Source organism: Elgaria multicarinata, chromosome 4 (assembly GCF_023053635.1).
Source record: "Elgaria multicarinata webbii isolate HBS135686 ecotype San Diego chromosome 4, rElgMul1.1.pri, whole genome shotgun sequence".
Taxonomy (NCBI): Eukaryota; Metazoa; Chordata; class Lepidosauria; order Squamata; family Anguidae; genus Elgaria; species Elgaria multicarinata.
Window position 1 is genome coordinate 3,997,196 of NC_086174.1, and position 20,898 is coordinate 4,018,093.

The window sequence follows — 20,898 nt, forward strand, 5'->3', positions numbered from 1 at the left end:
GCTGAATTTTAAGAGGGGAAAAGACAGTCAAAGGGAAACACAATGAACTCGTTGATCAAACTGTGTATGGTTTGAAGAAACTGGGTAGATATACATTTTTGCGGGGGGTCACTTCAGGAATAGTAGGTTTAGGAAAGAACATAGATAAACCGGAATTTGCTACCACAAAATGTAGTAATGGCACTTTAACAGGGGATTGGACAAATTCATGGAGCATCAGGCTATCAATGGCTCTCCCTATGAAGAGAGACTGAAAGAACTGGGCATGTTTAGCCTGGAGAAGAGAAGATGGAGGGGAGACGTGATAGCACTCTACAAATACTTAAAAGGTTGTCACACAGAGGAGGGCCAGGATCTCTTCTCGATCCTCCCAGAGTGCAGGACACGGAATAACGGGCTCAAGTGAAAGGAAGCCGGATTCCAGCTGGACATCAGGAAAAACTTCCTGACTGTTAGAGCAGTACAACAATGGAAACAGTTGCCTGGTGAGGTGGTGGGCTCTCCCACACTCGAGGCCTTCAAGAGGCAGCTGGACAACCCTCTGTCAGGGATGCTTTAAGGTGGATTCCTGCATTGAGCAGGGGGTTGGACTCGATGGCCTTGTAGGCCCCTTCCAACTCTGCTATTCTATGATTCTATGATTCTAGTCACGATGGCCAAATATTTCTAGGATCAGAGGAAGCCTATCTATCTATGCCTATGTACACCAGTTGCTGGGGAACATGACCAGGAGAATGCTATTGCATTCATGTCCTGCTTGTGAGCTTCTCCTAGACATCTGCTTGGGCACCGTGGGAAAAGCCTTTGGACTGATCCCACACAGCTTCCTTATATACTTAGGACAAGCAAAAAAAAGCTCTTCAGTTAGTTGTAGTAACCCTAACAGCAGGCTTAGTCTGAAAAAGTACCATTGCTCTGTTGCAGTTCTCCTGCTTTGCAAGTAGATCATCTCAGGTACTCCTGCTTTGCACCTTGAAGACCTCAAGTTCTCTTGCTTTGCACACAGAAGATCTCAGGTTCCCCTGCCTTGCACATAGAAGATCTCAAGTTGTCTAACTTTGCACGTAGAAGATCTCAAGTTCTCTTACTTTGCACGTAGAAGGTCTCAGGTTCTTCTGCCTTGCATGTAGAATCATAGAATCATAGAATAGCAGAGTTGGAAGGGGCCTACAAGGCCATCGAGTCCAACCCCCTGCTCAATGCAGGAATCCACCCTAAAGCATCCCTGACAGAGGGTTGTCCAGCTGCCTCTTGAATACCTCTAGTGTGGGAGAGCCCACAACCTCCCTAGGTCACTGATTCCATTGTCGTGCTGCTCTAACAGTCAGGAAGTTTTTCTTGATGTCCAGCTGGAATCTGGCTTCCTTTAACTTGAGCCCGTTATTCTGTGTCCTGCATTCTGGGAGGATGGAGAAGAGATCCTGGCCCTCCTCTGTGTGACAACCTTTTAAGTATTTGAAGGGTGCTATCATGTCTCCCCTCAATCTTCTCTTCTCCAGGCTAAACATGCCCAGTTCTTTCAGTCTCTCATCATAGGGCTTAGAAGATCTCAGGTTCTCCTAGAAGACCTCAAGCTCAATCTTTGGCAGCTCTCCAGTTAAAATGACCAGATAGAACCCAACAGGAGAGACCTTTCTCTGCCTAGGACCAGGAAGAGATGTTGCCAGTAAGACATTGCCATACTACATTGCATGGATCAATATCAGGCAGTTCTCAAAGTTCTTCCTAGCCTAGAACCCTACTGGGCCCAGTCCCATACTGCTCCAGCTAATAGCACTTTGAGATTTGACTTTTACCTGCACTCCCCTCCCAAGCAGTTCTGTTCTGTGTGCAGCTCAATGAGTGCAAATCTGCAGCAGCGTCTCTTAAACTGTGCTCCTGCTTTGAGCTTTTGCAGAAGGCCTATAAATGCAATGAGCATAATCCTGGAAGACATTAAAGAGCTAGCAAGTTCTGTGAAGTTCCCACTGCCTTGCCAAAGAGGTGAGACACTCCTGAATAAAGGCTTGCCTCTTTGGCATGGCAAGCAGCACAAGTGCAAACTTCCAAATAAGTCCCCTCCCCCAGCAATGCACATGGTTCTCTCTCGCCTTGCATCCACCAAGCATTGTCAGGCTGTGGCAGCAATTTAGTTTGGATTCAGAAAGCGCCCATGCAGCCTCCTGCAGAGTTGCCATAAGGTGGGAATCTACACTGATGTTATTCTAACGTTTTGAATGGGTTACTGTGACGCACAGCGTCACGTGACCCTGGGTCTCCAACCTTGTAAATGAGTCGTACTTACAGGTTCTGTTTCTTAGTTCCAGCGTGGCTACAGATTCATGCGCCTCGTCCTACCGGTAATTTTCCTCTCCCTTTCTCAGAGCTGCTGGGCTTGCTCCGCCCACTTCCTGTTCTCCTTCCTTCGCCCCGTTTGCTATCTTATCTGCTACAGCAGATAAATCATACCAGCGTTATACTGTGCAATCACTGACAATTGCATGCAAAGGACTCAGAAGTTTCCCACCTTAGAATCTGCTTTGATTGTGAAGTACTCCCATGCATCCTGCCTTAATTGTGCTCCTTTTGCAAAAGATTCGCCCCAGGCGCTGCTGTGGGCGCAGGATCAGGATTTTAAACAAATGCTTACATCTGCGTAAGCTTTATAGATAAAGACACCAAAATTGGCACAGTAATTCAAATACCAAATTTGAATCAAATTGGGTCACCGGTTGATTTTTTATGACTTTTTTTTTTTAACATTTCCCCCCTCTTTGCAAAGGAGCTGAGGAGCGCTCAAAGGATCGCCGTAGCTCCATGCAGGAAAATTAACAAGGGTCTCTTGGTCCCAGTCCAAAACTCATGACCAGCGGGGCTTAAATGCGGCTGCTGCTAAAACTTTTCAATTTGGTTACCCATCCCAACCCTGACCAGACCCAGCCCTGCTTAGCTTCAGCAAAGTGCCTGGCTCCTATGCACTCAGGCTATTCCCTGGGACCTACATTAAGATGTTTTGGGAGGAGGTTTGTGTGTGCTTATGACTATTGCCCTGCTCTGCTCTGCTGGCTAGGAATGAGGCAGGCAGTGGATGGAGCAAACCCAGCAGCTCTCACAGAAGAGGGAGAACAATGGAAACAATTGAACCATGTGCCCTGAAGTTCCGTTGCAGCGAAACGTAAGTCACGCTAGTGTGTCCTGTGATACAGAGAAACGATACAGAGAACCACGTTAGAAAGGGACACTAGCAACGGTATAAGACTAGTGTAGATCCGGCCAAGGAAAGAAAACACGACGGCCGAAGCAAACTAGAATCAAGTTTCAGAGTACCTCTTTTCCAGTTTGTTGCCCCAAAGTACCGACACAGTCATCCCTGAATTGCTAGACTGTGCAGTTGGGGCTGCTTTATCCTCACACTGCCTGCCATGGATCGCTTTGCAACATCGCTGCTTTGCTATCAGTTGCTGACCCAAGCCTGGAATTCACTAAATATGAATATGAAGAATTGCACACACGAAATCAAAGAGTACCAAATGCGCAGGCATAACCTTTGGAGGGTAATTGGCCAGGCAGCAGGCACTGCAGAGAAGTGATTTGGGATGACAGCAGGTCATAAAATGAGCATGACTCAGTGATGTGATTCTATGGCCAAAAAAAAAAAAAAAAGCCATTGGCCTTCTGGGTTGTCGGAGCACCTTGACCAATAGAAAGCAACGCGCGCGCCCCCTCTCTCTCTCCTGAAACAGCAGGTTTCAGCATCCCAGTGCTGAAAAGAATCTTTCCTCTGTAGTCTGAAAAAGCAGCATGAACATTCCTACACTGGGTGATATAAGCCAGGAACGCTCAATCTTTAAAGACGTAAATACTCAAAAGGATGGGAGCATGCTTAAACTGCTCTCATTCAAAATGATTTAACTTTGGCTGGACCGGAACCAACAGCACTTCTTAGAAATGGTTCTGTGGTAGAGAGACCTCTGATGTCACTGGCACTGCCCAATAGGTGCCCTTGACGTTCCTCCAATCACAGTCCCCAACAGGGCCGGTGCTACCATAGAGGCCACTCAGGCGGCTGCCTAGAGCGCCAAGCTAAGAGGGGCACCGTGCAGTGCAGCACTCACGTGCGTTGTTGGCTGTGAGCTAGCCCAGCCCGGCCTGAGGATTCAGCTGGGCCTGGGCGGGTAAGGTGGCGTCCCGTGCCCACCCAGCCGAAGCGAAGCCAGGGACTCTGCTCCCCAACCACAATTATTATTCTTTGGCGAGAGCTATCGCAAAAGGTAGAGAGGCCCAGGGGTCCTGCCATGAACAAATCAGTAATGAGTGAGATGAAACATGAATCAGGGAAGGCCCTGATTCATGTAAATTTCAGCCCCCGTCTTTCCCAAAAATCCAGGCCTGCTTAAGTGAAAATGGCAACGCACTGGCAAGGACCTCACCGTGCAAGAGCAAAATAGACTCAGAGCTTAAGGCAGTGTTGCACTGTTGAAATTAATCTTTATTGGAAAAAGTTAACTAGTGAAGCAACCCTGTGAGACGCAACATCTGTTGGGCATGTGGAGGGTATTCCACCATGAAATTCTCTTGCGCAAGCATCATGGCAGCCTTGCCCAACCTGGTGCCATCCACTTCCATCATCCCCATGCTGGCTTGGGGATAATGGAAGTTGTAGTCCAACACACCTGAAGGGCACCGGGTTGGGGAAGGCTATCCCACAGAAACAATCTGTATCTCATAGAATCATAGAATAGTCGAGTTGGAAGGGGCCTCTAAGGCCATTGAGTCCAACCCCCTGCTCAATGCAGGAATCCACCTGAAAGCATCCCTGACAGATGGCTGTCCAGCTGCCTCTTGAAGGCCTTCTCTATTCACTACACCTGAACGCCCAGACACAGTACTTGAGTTTATGAGCCACTGGAATTTATCAGAGTCAGTCCTACATAATGCACACACAGTCCATCAGAACTTCTCTCTGTATACTCTCTATAGAAATGAATGAGACATTCAACAAAACAAACTTTCAACTTTTGTAGATGGGCCTTTATTGAGTGCTCATTATTCCTCATTCACAGTTGTTTATGGATGGTTGTCATAATCTAGTTTCATTTCCAGTGTTTAAAAGCAATTTCATGGGGTCAGGGGGAAGGTTTGGAGTGGGGAAAATCCATTTTTTTGTGTGAAATCGGAACAAAGTTCTAGTTGCATTATTCCACTATACCACACCGCCACCTAGAGGTTAAGTAGGTGAAAGAATGGAAAGGCAGGAAAGGAAAATACTAAATGTGCAATGAAACTGGAAGTAGAGAACCTCAGGCCCAGGGGCCATGCCCCCTTTGCCCTTTTTGAGGTTTTTTTTTTAACAAAGCATTTATTGTGCACTTGTCATGCCTAACTCATAGTTGCTTATGTGTTCTTTAGCCAACACTGTGATCCTCCAATTTTTCTTCTGTGTCTAAAGAGCCCTTTCTGCAATTTTTTTTTTTTAAAGAACAGGGGAAATGCCATATTATTTGTAAAAGCAAAAGAAAACACTTTTTTCACTTGTGTATTTTCGCTATTCTGCTATACTATAGTGCCACCTAGCGCTTATGTAGTGGGAAATCAGGAAAGGAACTGCCCTTTGCTTAGTGCTTAGATCTCAATTCTGCTATGAAACCAAAAGTGGATATAGATTGTTAACAGCCTCATGTAGAAAAGTCCTTAATCTGTACTCTGCTGTTTTGTTATTTTAAGCCTGTTAATTCCTGGACATTTTAGTAGTGCTGCCTTTTGATATTTCAGTTGCTGCTGTTTTACCACTGCATTGTTTGAATGGATTTTTAAAAATGTTTACTTCATTGTATTCTGTCTCATAGAATCATAGAATAGTAGCATTGAATGGCCTTTATTATAAGCTGATGATTATCTTTAACAGAAAATCAAAACATAAAATAACAGGCTAAAACAAGAGCCAAAACAGATATTACTTTAAGTCTGTGTCTAGTAGTGACATCTTTTGTTCATTTTTATTCTAGAGTAGCAAAAGGGAGCCTGATCCATATCTTAAAGCCTCTCTACATCCATCCCACCCCACCCCCACACACTGGGGTCTGTATCTGAATTCAGGGTGCTACACCTACTCTAGAGTAAACATGGGGGAGAAGGATGTTGTGGCTAGACGCAGGCTTAAGTAATGTCTGTTTTTGGTCCTCAGTGAATGTTTTTTAAAAAGGAAAACAGTTTGCTCCCATGCTTAATTCTCAGGCCACAGGAAGACAAACTGTTGCAGAGAGAGTGAAAATGTGCAGTGTTGAGCAGCCAGGAAACGTATCATCACGGTGTGAGGCCGTGATGTCCCTGATTTTGCATCAGAAACGCCAGGGGCTACAAAATCAGATCTGACAGAATGAGTTCTCCTCTAGGTGGAGGCCAGAAGCCACCTAGCCCATCCAATGTGCACCAACCAAGCGCACCACATCAGATGTGCCCTGATGTGCCACGGAGCTGCGTGCTCCACATGGCAAAAATGGGTGTGAAACTCACTCTCTTGCTTTCTGCCAAGCGTCGCCTGTTCATTTCCACCCTGAACTACCTCTGATACAAGAGGGACAACCTCCCCTCCCATCACCCGGCGTCTCAGACGAATAGCTCCTAGGTGTGCAAAGCACATAGCCTTGCATTGTGCTCCTGGTGGGGGACGCGTCCGATGCCTCATCATCTCCCGAGTCTGTCCAAATTACCACTGCGGTGACAGACAGAACAATAAATGCGTCAGTCACACACTCCCTTCTTTGATTGCACATCGCATCTGGGACTCATCTTCTCCCACCGGCTCCCGAGTCCATATCCCGAGCGAGGGTCGCTTCTCGCCCTCCGCTTTCCATTATCATCCGCCAGTCACCTGCTACTGTCACCCTAATCAAGACCGTTAATTAATCCCCCACTACAGACGTCACCTATTGCACGCCGACCAAACAAATGCTTTAGTCATTCTTTCATGGCATGTTTAAGTCCTTTTGTTCTTTCTTAAAAAGGGAAAAGAAGCAGCAATGAAGGGATTTAAAGGGTCAAAGCGCCGGGAGGGGAGAGAGATTCTTTCTCCTAATCAGCAGTGAGCAATGGTTACCCTAATTTGCCTCTCACAGATGATTGTGAAGAGGCATTGCTTCGGAGATGCTTAAAAGGAACGGGCACAGGCTGCAAGCCAACGCCAGTTCCTTGAATCCGGCAGAGAGGGATGCACACTTAAAGGCATTGAAATAAATGGGCATGCAGGCACTTAACCCTCTGTTGCTGGCTTCTCCATAAGAACGTAAGAAGAACCAGACTGGATCAGACCGAGGGTCTGTCTCTGGGCCAGAGCGAGAGGCAGGTGAACATTTCTGGCCAAGGTGATCCAGAGGGCGGTTGCTCACCAACTCCAAGCAGTTTTGGATGACACCGGTTTTCTAGACCCATTTCAAACTGGCTTTAGAGCAGGATACGGAGTTGAGACCGCCACGGTCGCCTTAACGGATGATCTACGCCTGAGTATTGACAGGGGGAGGGTGTCCCTGCTGGTACTCTTGGACCTCTCAGCGGCTTTCGATACCATTGACCATGGTGTCCTTCTGGATCGCCTGAGGGGATTGGGAATCGGAGGCACTGTCCTTCAGTGGTTCCAGTCCTACCTCTCAGGCAGGTTCCAGATGGTGATGCTTGGGGATAGCTGCTCCTCAAAAAAGGAGCTGCTGTGCGGTGTACCGCAAGGTGCCATCCTTTCCCCAACGCTATTTAATATTTACATGAAACCGCTGGGAGAGATCATCCGGAGGCATGGGGCGGGGTGCTATCAGTATGCTGATGACACCCAAATATATTTCTCTATGCCTTTAATAACAGCGTCCGCTAAGGATAGTGTGTCTCCTCTGAATGAATGCTTGGAGGCCGTAATGGGCTGGGTGAGGAAAAACAAACTGAAGCGGAATCCAGACAAGACGGAGGTGCTCGCTGTCAAAGGCCACAACCTAGGTTTGGAGGTGTGTCAACCGGTTCTGGATGGGGTTGCACTCCCCCTGAAAGACTGCGTTCGCAGCTTGGGGGTGCTTCTGGATCTGTCGCTCCAAATGACAGCCCAGATAGATGCAACAGCCAGGAGTGCCTACTATCAGCTTCGGCTGGTACGCCAGCTGTGTCCCTTCCTAGAGTTGGAAGACCTAAAGACGGTCGTGCACACACTGGTAACTTCGAGGCTTGACTTCTGTAATGCGCTCTACATGGGGTTACCTCTGTGCCTAGTCTGGAAACTTCAATTAGTCCAAAATATCGCAACCAGGCTGGTCACTGGTACACCTAGGGGTGACCACATTACACCAGTTTTAAAATCTCTTCACTGGCTGCCGATTAGTTTCCGGGTGAAGTACAAAGTGTTGGTTATTACCTTTAAAGCCCTACATGGCTTGGGTCCAGGCTACCTGCGGGATGGCCTTCTCCCATACAATCCGCCCCGCACACTCAGGTCCTCTGGGAAAAACCTACTTCAGCTAGCAAAAACTAGATGAACAACTGTTACCCAGAGGACCTTCTCTTCTGCTGCTCCCAGACTGTGGAATGGCCTGCTGGAGGAGATTCGTCAACTTGACAGTCTTTTAGAATTTAAAAAAGCAATAAAGACTGATCTATTCCGGCAGGCCTATCCAGTGAAAGTTTAGAATGTTTTCAGGATGTTTTAATCATGTATGGTATGTTTTAATTCGTTTTAATGTGTATTTTATCTTATGTTTTTATACTGTTTGTTTTACACTTTGAATTGTTTTAGTTTTTGTGAACCGCCCAGGGAGCTTCGGCTATTGGGCGGTATAAAAATGCAATTAATAATAATAATAATAATAATAATAATAATAATAACAACAACAACAACAACAACAAGAAGAAGAAGAAGAAGAAGGTTGCAGTGTTTTCAGTGGGGCCCCACTGGGGAGTGGGCCCTTGGCAGGTGTCCAGCCATGTATCATAGCATCATAGAATTGTAGAGTTGTAAGGAGCCTACAAGGCCATCGAGTCCAACCCCCTGCTCAATGCAGGAATCCACCTTAAAGCATCCCTGACAGAGGCTTGTCCAGCTGCCTCTTGAAGGCCTCTAGTGTGGGAGAGGCCACAACCTCCCTAGGTAACTGATTCCATTGTCGTACTGCTCTAACAGTCAGGAAGTTTTTCCTGATGTCCAGCTGGAATCGGGCTTCCTGTAACTTGAGCCCGTTAGTCCGTGTCCTGCACTCTGGGAGGATCGAGAAGAGATCCTGGCCCTCCTCTGTGTGACAACCTTTCAAGTCTTTGAAGAGTGCTATCCTGTCTCCCCTCCATCTTCTCTTCTCCAGGCTAAACATGCCCAGTTCTTTCAGTCTCTCTTCATAGGGCTTTGTTTCCAGACCTCTGATCCTCCTGGTCGCCCTCCTCTGAACACGCTCCAGCTTGTCTGCATCCTTCTTGAATTGCGGAGCCCAGAACTGGACGCAATACTCTAGATGAGGCCTAACCAGGGCCGAATAGAGAGGAACCAGTACCTCCCGCGATTTGGAAGCTATACTTCTATTAATGCAGCCCAAAATAGCATTTGTCTTTCTTGCAGCCATATCACACTGTTGGCTCGTATTCAGCTTGTGATCTACAACAACTCCAAGATCCTTCTCGTTTGTAGTATTGCTGAGCCAAGTATCCCCCATCTTGTAACTGTAAATTTAGTTTCTTTTTCCTAGATGTAGAACTTGGCATTTATCCCTATGAAATTTCATTCTGTTGTTCTCAGCCCAGTGCTCCAGCCTATCAAGATCACTTTGAAGTTTCTTTCTGTCTTCGAGGGCATTAGCTATCCCACCCAATTTTGTGTCATCTGAAAATTTGATAAGCGTTCCCTGCACCCCCTCGTACTCTGGGTTGTGGACTCTCCATTTGAATGGCTGTCTGTCAGGGATGCTGTAGTTGGAGACGGTTGGTCGCAGGCCCTGCATTGAACAGGGAGTGGACTAGATTACTCACAAGGTCCCTTCAATTCTATATCACTCTGTTATTCTGCGCAGTCCAGGAGAAGCTTTACTTGTCTCCTCTGACTATGTAACTACACAGGTGCCACACTTTTCAGAAAGCTGTTTCCCTTTGGAAATGTCAGGTTTCAATACCAAAGTGCACAGTCTCCACTGTGCACAGCAAGAAAATGGCAGAGAGAGAGAGAGTCGGAGTCCTTGGGCAGGAGCGAGCTGCCTTGCTTCCCGAAGCGTGTCAGCTTTACACGATGCTCACATCGATCCCTTGGCAGTGAGGCAGGCAAGCCTGCATGCATCAGAAGTCCAACTTCCCTCTAGCCAGGAAGCGTAATTCTGAGGCCCATCTGTCAGCCGGCCACGGAGCTGGTCAGGAGCTGTCTCCCTGCATGAAATGGAACGCAGGCCAGGAGTTTCGCAAGGGAGGCAGAGAGAGGGAAGGGGTTCACACTTGGCACAACTCAGCACCGTGACAGGCCTCGAGGAACAGCTGCTGAGGGGAATTTTCTTGGATTTAGTTAACGAAGAACTGCACCTCACGATAAGTGAAGTGGGGGGGTTGGGCAAAGGAGACAGGCGGAGCCATCATTTCCCACATTTATATCATGTCGAGCGACAGGGTGCAAATTAGCTTTTGCGCAATGTGCCTGTCAACCAGCAGAGGCTGGGGTCTCCAGTGTCAGTGGGGCAGTGAATCCACTCCAGATTTCAGTCAAAACCAGTCAGAACTCTAAAGGAGCTATCCGGACAGCGCCTTTCAAGTTCTGACAGGTTCTGACAGGAACCCGGAGCAGATTCACTTTGGATAGCTCCTTTCGGGTTCTCACCAGTTCTGATTGAAACCCGGAGCGGATTCACCTCAGATAGCTCCTTTCGAGTTCTCACCGGTTCTGATTGAAACCCAGAGCGGATTCACTTTGAACATCTCCTTTTGGGTTCTCACTGGTTCTGATTGAAACCCGGAGCGGATTCACCTCAGATAGCTCCTTTCGGGTTCTCACCGGTTCTGACTGAAACCCAGAGCAGATTCACTTTGAACAGCTCCTTTCGGGTTCTCACCAGTTCTGATTGAAACCCAGAGCGGATTCACCTCAGATAGCTCCTTTTGAGTTCTCACTGGTTCTGATTGAAACCCAGAGTGGATTCACTTTGAATAGCTCCTTTCGGGTTCTCACCGGTTCTGATTGAAACCCGGAGCAGTTTCACTTTGAATAGCTCCTTTTGGGTTCTCACCGGTTCTGATTGAAACCCGGAGCGGATTCACCTCAGATAGCTCCTTTCGGGTTCTCATCGGTTCTGATTGAAACCCAGAGCGGATTCACCTTAGATAGCTCCTTTCGGGTTCTCACCGGTTCTGATTGAAACCCAGAGCAGATTCATTTTGAATAACTCCTTTTGGGTTCTCACCGGTTCTGATTGAAACCTGGAGCGGATTCACCTCAGATAGCTCCTTTCGGGTTCTTACCGGTTCTGATTGAAACCTGGAGCGGATTCACCTCAGATAGCTCCTTTCGAGTTCTCACCGGTTCTGATTGAAACCCGGAACAGATTCACCTCAGATAGCTCCTTTTGGGTTCTCACCAGTTCTGATTGAAACCCAGAGCGGATTCACCTCAGATAGCTCCTTTCGGGTTCTCACCAGTTCTGATTGAAACCCGGAGCGGATTCACCTCAGATAGCTCCTTTTGGGTTCTCACCAGTTCTGATTGAAACCCAGAGCGGATTCACCTCAGATAGCTCCTTTCGGGTTCTCACCGGTTCTGTTTCACTGCTCCACTGAAACTGGAGCCACCCGCCGCCACTGCTGCTGATCCCTTGCATTAAGGATCACGCTGACACCCCTCCTGCCCTTCCAGTCCATCCCCATCACCCACCTCATCTGTCAATCAGGGGTGTGAATCCCCGCCCTGCAGGCCAATTCCAGCACACCTGGGTTCCCATCCTGCCCTCTGGGGGTGAGTCATGGAGGAATGAGGTCCCGGCCCTCCCCATCCTAATGGGTCAGACCAAAGAGCCATCTAGCCAGTAACATTCTGCTTCCTATACCTGCCAACCAGATGCATCTGGGAAGCCTGCAAGCAGAACCATCGTCAAGGGTAGGCATGTTGGGCACGTGCCGGGGCCCCACACCATAGCAGGGGCCCCCAGGATTTGCTCCTCCTCTTCCCCAAGGCAACCTGCTTGTTCACCTGCCTCTCACTTTGGCTCAGCCAAGGCTGGGTGGTGAGGAGGAGCTGATGCCGAGGCCTCCTGGCTCTCATCCTGCCAAGCCATGATGAGAAAGAGGAGGAGAAGCAAGAGCAGCTGGTAGCCATGGCGGGGAATCGGTAGATTCACTGAGAGAGGGGGCCCAAAGGCTCTCGGAAACCTAGATCTGTTGTGGCCCGCAATTAGGACATGAAGGCTACACAGCCCTCTCCTGTCGCTCGTTCGCCAGCCTAACTCACTCCAAGCCTAATGTACCTCACAGGATTGTTGTAAGGATAAAATGGAAAGGAACACGACCAAGTAAGCCGCCTTGCAAGGGGGGAAATGGTGGGATATAAATATAATAAATAAATAAATACCTTTGTATTTAGAGGTATACTGCCTCTGAATACGGAAGTTCGCGATGTATAGCCACGAATAGCTCTCTCTCTCCTCCCTGAGTTCCTTTAATTCCATTTTAGAGCCCTCTAATCACGTTGTTCTTTCCTACAAAATGAAGACTGTAAACTCCTTGGGACAGGTGTGTCTAGATGTGCACGACTGCTTTACAGCGGTATTGAACTGCGCCGATAACCGTTGGGGCCCATTAGAATCATAGAATAGCAGAGTTGGAAGGGCCCTACAAGGCCATCGAGTCCAACCCCCTGCTCAATGCAGGAATCCACCCTAAAGCATCCCTGACAGATGGTTGTCCAGCTGCCTCTTGAAGGAGAGCCCACAACCTCCCTAGGTAACTGATTCCATTGTCGTACTGCTCTAACAGTCAGGAAGTTTTTCCTGATGTCCAGCTGGAATCAGCGCTTTCATTAACTTGAGCCCGTTATTCCGTGTCCTGCACTCTGGGAGGATCGAGAAGAGATCCTGGCCCTCCTCTGTGTGACAACCTTTGAAGTATTTGAAGAGTGCTCTCATGCCTCCCCTGAATCTTCTCTTCTCCAGGCTCAACATGCCCAGTTCTTTCAGTCTCTCTTCATAGGGCTTTGTTTCCAGACCCCTGATCATCCTGGTTGCCCTCCTCTGAACACGCTCCAGCTTGTCTGCGTCCTTCTTGAATTGTGGAGCCCAGAACTGGATGCAATACTCTAGATGAGGCCTAACCAGGGCCGAATAGAGAGGAACCAGAACCTCCCGCGATTTGGAAGCTATACTTCTATTAATGCAGCCCAAAAGAGCATTTGCCTTTCTTGCAGCCATATCGCACTGTTGGCTCCTATTCAGCTGGTGATCTACAACCATTCCAAGATCCTTCTCGTTGTAATTTCATTTAATAGGGATGAAATTAACACTTTCCGTAGACTGCTTCCATGGTGTTACTTCCCGCGTTTTATTCCATATTATCCAAGATACCGCAAGAAATGTCGTTGTGTGTCCTACGAGGTATAAATGCGCAAGAGGAATGTAGTGTTGCCATGATGGGATCATGATGGTTTTGACCCAAGAAACGTGTCTCTTACGGTTGTGTTACGCTGTATGCCACTGGCACTCTATAAATAATAAGTGCCTACAAAGTTAAGGAAATAATGAAACAATAAACTTATAGCAAAAACAATCACATATATATTCTTTATATATTCTTTATTCTTTATATATATATAAAGAATAAAACGTGGAACACTTTTTAGAGGCATACACACAAAAATAATAAACATACAGACAACAGTAATACAATAATAAAGCCGCTCCACAATGTCTGTGAGTGAAGGCCAAACGCGTTTCGACTTGCAATCTTCGTCAGTGGCCTGAAAGCAGAGCTCGTCAAAAACTCCAGATCAGGTACGGTTTTTTTGGAAAAAGAAAATATACGTGGGCTGACTCAGTTGATCCCAAATTCAGGGAATGTATGAAATTGTCACTCCCTATAGCACGGCAAGTGGTGCCTCGTAAATCACTGACTGCCCCAACTCCCGTGGGGAGTTCACCACTCTGCTGCTAAGATCATCTTCTTGGCTCGCCGCTCTGACCATGTTACTCCACTTCTGGCTTCCAATTCACTTCAGAATCCAATATAAACTTCTCCTTGACCTATAGCACCATGTACATTGATGGTGCTATAGAAATAAATAAATAAATAAATAAATAAATAATAATAATAATAATAATAATAATAATACAAAGCTTTTCACTGTCTAGCTCCTTCCTATCTCTCCTCTCTCATCTCTCACTATTGCCCCGCTTGTGCTCTTCGCTCCTCAGATGCCGTGTTTCTCGCCTGCCCAAGGGTCTCCACTTCCCCTGCTCGGCTTCGTCCATTTTCTTCCGCTGCCCCTTACGCCTGGAACGATCTTCCAGAACATTTGAAAACTACAAGTTCAACCGCAGCTTTTAAAGCTCAGCTAAAAACTTTTCTTTTTCCTAAAGCTTTTAAAACTTGATTTTGCTCTGACTTTATACTGTTAGTTTTACCCTACCCTGTGCCTGTTTGGTGCATTCTCTTCCCCTCCTTATTGTTTTATTACGATGCTATTAGAATGTAAGCCTCTGCGGCAGGGTCTTGCTATGTTATTGTTTTACTGTGTACAGCACCATGTACATGGATGGTGCTATATAAATAAATAAATAAATAAATAATAATAATAATAATAATAATAATAATAATAATAATAATTGGGGCAGTCAGTGATTTGGGGCAGTTGGGGAGATATATATAGATATATATCTACACCAAGCAAAGGCTATCAATGGTTCCTATCCCTGATGATTGTGTACTATCTCCAGTATTCGAGGTAGTGTGCACCAGTTGCTGGGGTACATGGGTGGGAGTGTGCTATTGCACCATGTCCTGCCTTGTTAGCCCCTGGCTGATGGCTGGTTGGCCACTGTGTGAACAGAGCGCTAGACTAGGTGGAACCTTGGTCTGATCCAGCATCAGGGCACTTCTCATGTTCTTAAGCAGGATATACCACTATAAAAGTGGTCTGAAAGCGGTATGTAAGAGGCAGAAGACACACCAAGCAGGATGTAGCACTCTGAAAGTGGTATGTAGAATGTGTCATGGACCGCAACAGTTGTCAGTGCTGTTCAGTACCGCTATAAAGCAGTCGTGTGGCTCCTGCCTCTTATTTACTGCTTTCATACCACTTTCATAGTGCAATATCCTGCTTGGTGTAGATCTGGCCTAACTATCACCTTTGTGACTAGTGCGGGCCTCTCCTTCCAAGCTGCAAGGGAGCAGGACGCTGGGACTCCTGGCCCTGAGGTCAGGGCGCTGTCCCCAGCCTCGGACCCAGGGATCTGAAATGTCCTATGTCCTGCAAGACTCTCCCTAGGGGCCATAGAATTGCTCTCTTAATCTTTTCACTTTTATTGTTTTCTGTTGTTATTGTTTTAAAATTGCTGTTGCCACACCTTGAAGGCTTTTTAGCAAATAAGGCGGTATAGAAAGGTTAACAGTAAATGAAACGAAATAAAGAAGTGATCCGTCTCCTATTTCTTCCGTAGCTTTTTAGGAGCGCTGCCATGAGGACCCTACTGGGAAGCTTCTTGTCCTTCTGCTTGCTTGCCTGTGTGTTCAGCGACTGCCGGAAGGACTGCCTGAATTGCCACAGACACTTGTACAACCACCAGAATGACTTCAGCCTTCTTGTGAGTAGCCGAGGATGGCTAGCGACTTGTGCAGTCGCCAGTGATTTAAGTAGATTTTTTTAATTTTATTTTTTGCAGACCATAAGAAGAGGGCCCATGAGTCCATCTAGTCCAGCCCTCTGTATTTACTGATGGTAGAATTAGCTCATTTGACGACAACCATTTAAGAACATCAGAAGAGCCCTGATGCTGGATCAGACCAAGGGTCCATCTAGTCTAGCGCTCCGTTCACACAGTGGCCAACCAGCTGTTGACCAGGGAATCATAAACAGGACACGGTGCAACAGCACCCTCCCACCCATGTTCCCCAGCAACTGATGCATATAGGCTAGGCGTATAGAAGGCAGCTTCATACATCATATGCAACAACTGAAGCCCCCCGTAATATAATCTATTATATGATGGGATTGTTTTCACTCCAAACCAGGAAGGAAGTGGTCTCAAACCACTGCGCCTGGACCACAAAGGTGTCTCTGCCACCCTGTTGAATGAAGCCAGCCAGCCAACCGTATATTTTATTTATTTATTTAAAACGTTTATATCCCGCCCTATATCACTAGGATCCCAGGCCGGCATACAGATAAAATTATACAATATAAAACAATCAATATACACAGCTAAAAACAAATTAAACCATTCATCAAGTTAAAACCAGTATATCATTTAAAAGCAGTAAAAACAGTTAAAACAATGTGTGAGCTTGATGAATTTAACCATCAAAGGCTTTGTTAAAAAGCCATGTTTTTACTTGACGCCGGAATACAGTCAGCGTCGGCGCCAGTCGGGCCTCCAAGGGGAGGGCATTCCACAGTCGGGGTGCCACCACAGAGAAGGCCCTCTCCCATGTCCCACCATAGCGTATGTCTCGCATTGCTGGGGCACGGAGGAGGGCTTCTCCAACAGATCTCAAGTCTGAGAACTGAGTGAACTGCCGTGTGCCTCAAAACCCAGTTCCAGGAAGGTAGCAAAGCCATGGTGTCAGTCAGGCTCCTGGCAGGAGAGATGCCTTTAGGAGGGGCCGTGGCTTCATGGTAGAGCCCCTGCATTTCATGGGAAGGTGCCAGGTCCAATCCCTCCATCTCCAGGTAGGGTTTGGGAGGAATCCTGGCTAAACCATCAGTGTAGGCAAAACACTGGTCTGATTCGATAAAAGTCTGCTTCCCATATTCCGAGCGCACACATTCGGCAGGCTCTGTGCCTGTTGGCACTTCACAGCAAGTTCTGCAGGCAGGAGAAAACACCTGGATTTCGGTAGCCAGGCAGTAGTCTAGGCTAGCAATCCATCGACTTTGTGGTCTTATGGGCCACCGCTCCGGTCCTGGCATGTTATTTGCAGGAAACTCCAAGATGCTGAGAGAGAGGAAGAAGGTGCCAGCCTGTTCCCCAACCTCTCCCTCCACCTGCGCCCAGGACACACCCACAAGGAGTGTCCAAAAATGCAGGCAGCTCTGCTGGCTGGTATCCAGGAACCAGTGGGCACAGTTTTCATCTCCACCAGGAGGAGGCCTTTCGTAAATCTAACGCCTCTTCATTGCCACCCCCAAAATACTTCACGTTAAACAGCCTTCCTCAACCTGGGGCGCTCCAGATGTGTTGGACTGCATCTCCCAGAATGCCCCAGCCTGGCTGGGGCATTCTGGGAGCTGTAGTCCAACACATCTGGAGCGCCCCAGGTTGAGGAAGGCTGCGTTAAAACAAGGAACAATATATTGTGAGAATTGCAACTACGCTAGGGCCGGATCTACACTAGTCTTATACCGTTGCTAGTGTCCCTTTCTAACGTGGTTCTCTGTATCGGTTCTCTGTATCACGGGGCACACTAGCGTGACTTACGTTTCGCTGTAACATTAACGTTACTGCAGGGCACATTGTTAAATCCTTTCGTTGTTCTCCCTCCCTCTGAGAGTAGCAGAATTGCTGGGTTTGCTCCGCCCACTGCCTGCCTCATTCCTAGCCAGCAGTGCAGGGCAATATTATTATTATTATTTATTTATTTATTTATTTATTTATTTATATAGCACCATCAGTGTACATGGTGCTGTACAGAGTAAAACAGTAAATAGCAAGACCCTGCCGCATAGGCTTACATTCTAATAAAACCATAATAAAACAATAAGGAGGGGAAGAGAAAGCAAACATGAGTAGGGTAAACAGGCACTGGGTAGGGTAAAACTAACAGTATAAAGTCAGAACAAAATCAAGTTTTAAAAGCTTTAGGAAAAAGAAAAGTTTTTAGCTGAGCTTTAAAAGCTGCGATTGAACTTGTAGTTCTCAAATGTTCTGAAAGAGCATTCCAGGCATAAGGGGCAGCAGAAGAAAATGGACGGAGCCGAGCAAGGGAAGTAGAGGCCCTTGGGCAGGCGAGAAACATGGCATTAGAGGAGCGAAGAGCACGAGCGGGGCAATACTGTGAGATGAGAGAGGAGAGATAGGAAGGAGCTAGACCGTGAAAATAGTCATAAGCACACACAAACCTCCTCCCAAAACATCTTAATGTAGGTCCCAGGGAATAGCCTGAGTGCATAGGAGCCAGCTAAGCAGGGTTGGGTCTGGTCAGGGTTGGGATGGGTAACCAAATTGAAAAGTTTTAGCAGCAGTCGCATTTAAGCCCCGCTGGTCATGAGTTTTGGACTGGGACCAAGAGACCCTTGTTAATTTTCCTGCATGGAGCTACAGCGATCCTTTGAGCGCTCCTCAGCTCCTTTGCAAAGAGGGGGGAAATGTTAAAAAAAAATCATAAAAAATCAACCGATGACCCAATTTGATTCAAATTTTAAGGCAGGATGCATGGAAGTACTTCACAATAAAAGCAGATTCTAAGGTGGGAAACTTCTGAGTCCTTTGCATGCAATTGTCAGTGATTGCACAGTATAACGCTGGTGTGATTTATCTGCTGTAGCAGATAAGATAGCAAACGGGGTGAAGAAAGGAGAACAGGAAGTGGGCGGAGCAAACCCAGCAGCTCTGAGAAAGGGAGAGGAGAATTACCGGTAGGACGAGGCACATGAATCTGTAGCCACGCTGGAACTAAGAAACAGAACCTGTAAGTACGACTCATTTACAACGTTGGAGACCCAGGGTCACATGACGCTGTGCGTCACAGTAACCCATTCAAAACGTTAGAATAACACCAGTGTAGATTCCCACTAGGAAAGAACAGGGAAATCTGGGGCGGGGAAGGAGGAGGTCAGCATCTCTGCTCATAAAAAACATGTGGTCATAGAATCATAGAATAGTAGATTTGGAAGGGGCCTATAAAGCCATCGAGTCCAACCCCCTGCTCAAGGCAGGAATCCACCCTAAAGCATCCCTGACAGATGGTTGTCCAGCTGCCTCTTGAAGGCCTCTAGTGTGGGAGAGCCCACCACCTCCCTAGGTCATGGGTTCCATTGTCGTACTGCTCTAACAGTCAGGACGTTTTTCCTGATGTCCAGCCGGAATCTGGCTTCCTGTAACTGCATCCCTGTGAGCCCTGGTTTCACTCCAGTACTGCCCACACCTGCTCCGATATGTCCACGTTCCCCAACTTGATGCCCTTCAGATGTTTTGGATTACAACTCCTATAATCCCCCGGCCAGCTATGCTAGTTTCAGGACAGTTCATTCCTCCAACAGAGAAGACTGGCGGTAGACCCAGGAGGATTAGCCAGAGGACAGCTGCTTCCCCTCCCCAGCGCCTTCTACCCCCAACGCAGTCTGCCGCCTGAGGCAGTTTCTCACTCTGCCTTATGGTAGAGCCGGTCCTGCTCTGGACAAGGACCCTGCCATCCCCTGCTGGGTTTCTTCCTGTGCTTCAAAGTATCTTGAACGGAGTTCAGTCTTCTTCCAAGCTGGAGAGCCGGCTGCTAAAGAGCAGAGCAGAGATAAAAACAGAGATAAAAAGAAAGCGGTAAACACCATTCTCTTTATCACACCTTTTCTTCGTCCTCTCTTGATCAATGGTGACACTTTCCGAGAGATTCCGCCGCCCCCCCCCCGTTTCTCTCTCCCGTATTGTCTTGCTCCTTCCTGTTTGATGAGTATTGATTTCCCACCCCTTTCGTACCTTGCTTGGTTTCTCATTGAGCAGAACCCCAAAGATAGATCACGGCGGGGCCTGCTTCCATTTATCAAGGTCACATGGCTAGCTGAGCTGTCCAGGAAGCACATTCAGACAGAAGCCACTTTCACCTGTTACTGATTGTAGAATTAGCTCATTTGACGACAACCACATAAGAACGTAAGAAGATCCCTGATGCTGGATCAGACCAAAGCTCCATCTAGTCCAGCACTCCATTCACACAGTGGCCAATCAGCCGTTGACCAGGAACCCACAAGCAGGACATGATGCAACCGCACCCTCCCACCCATGTTCCCCAGCAACTGGTGTGTACACAGGCTTACTGTGACTGATGCTGGAGGTAGCACAAAGCCATCAGGACTAGTAGCCATGGATAGCCTTCTCCTCCAGGAATTTATCCAACCCCCTTTTAAAGCCATCTGAATTGGTGGCCATCACCACATCTTGTGGTAGTGATTTCCATAGCTTAACGATTTGCTGTGGGGGGGGGGGAGAGGAAACATCCTTTAATCTGTCCTGAATTTCCCACCCATCAGCTTCATGGGATGGCCGTCAGAGGTAGTAAGCCTATATACACCAGTTGCTGGGGAACATGGGTGGGAGGGCGCGGTTGCACCATGTCCTGCTTTGTTGGTCCCTGGTCAACAGCTGGTTGGCCACTGTGTGAACAGAGTGCTGGACTAGATGGACCTTCTGTCTGATCCAGCAGGGCTCACTCAATCCTCCCAGAGTGCAGGACATGGAATAACGGGCTCAAGTTAAAGTTAAAGGAAGCCAGATTCCAGCTGGACATCAGGAAAAACTTCCTGACTGTTAGAGCAGTACGACAATGGAATCAGTTACCTAGGGAGGTGGTGGGCTCTCCCACACAAGAGGCCTTCAAGAGGCAGCTGGACAACCCTCTGTCAGGGATGCTTTAGGGTGGATTCCTGCATTGAGCAGGGGGTTGGACTCGATGGCCTTGTAGGCCCCTTCCAACTCCGCTATTCTATGATTCTTTGATTCTATGTTCTTATGATCCTAGGTTCTAATATTTTGAGAGAGGAAGAAAAATGTTTCCCCATCCACATTCTCCACACCATAC

General features: G+C 47.5%; 1 protein-coding gene across 1 annotated transcript in view; it reads left to right on the top strand.

Annotated features, from left to right (window-relative positions):
- The window catches only part of PNOC (prepronociceptin), a 58,641-nt gene that overhangs the window by 28,504 nt on the left and 9,239 nt on the right, over nucleotides 1–20,898 (top strand). The window contains exon 2 of the mRNA XM_063123778.1: nucleotides 15,612–15,755. Coding sequence (XP_062979848.1) covers nucleotides 15,630–15,755 — 126 coding nt within the window. The 5' untranslated portion in view covers nucleotides 15,612–15,629. The remainder of the gene's footprint in view (nucleotides 1–15,611; nucleotides 15,756–20,898) is intronic.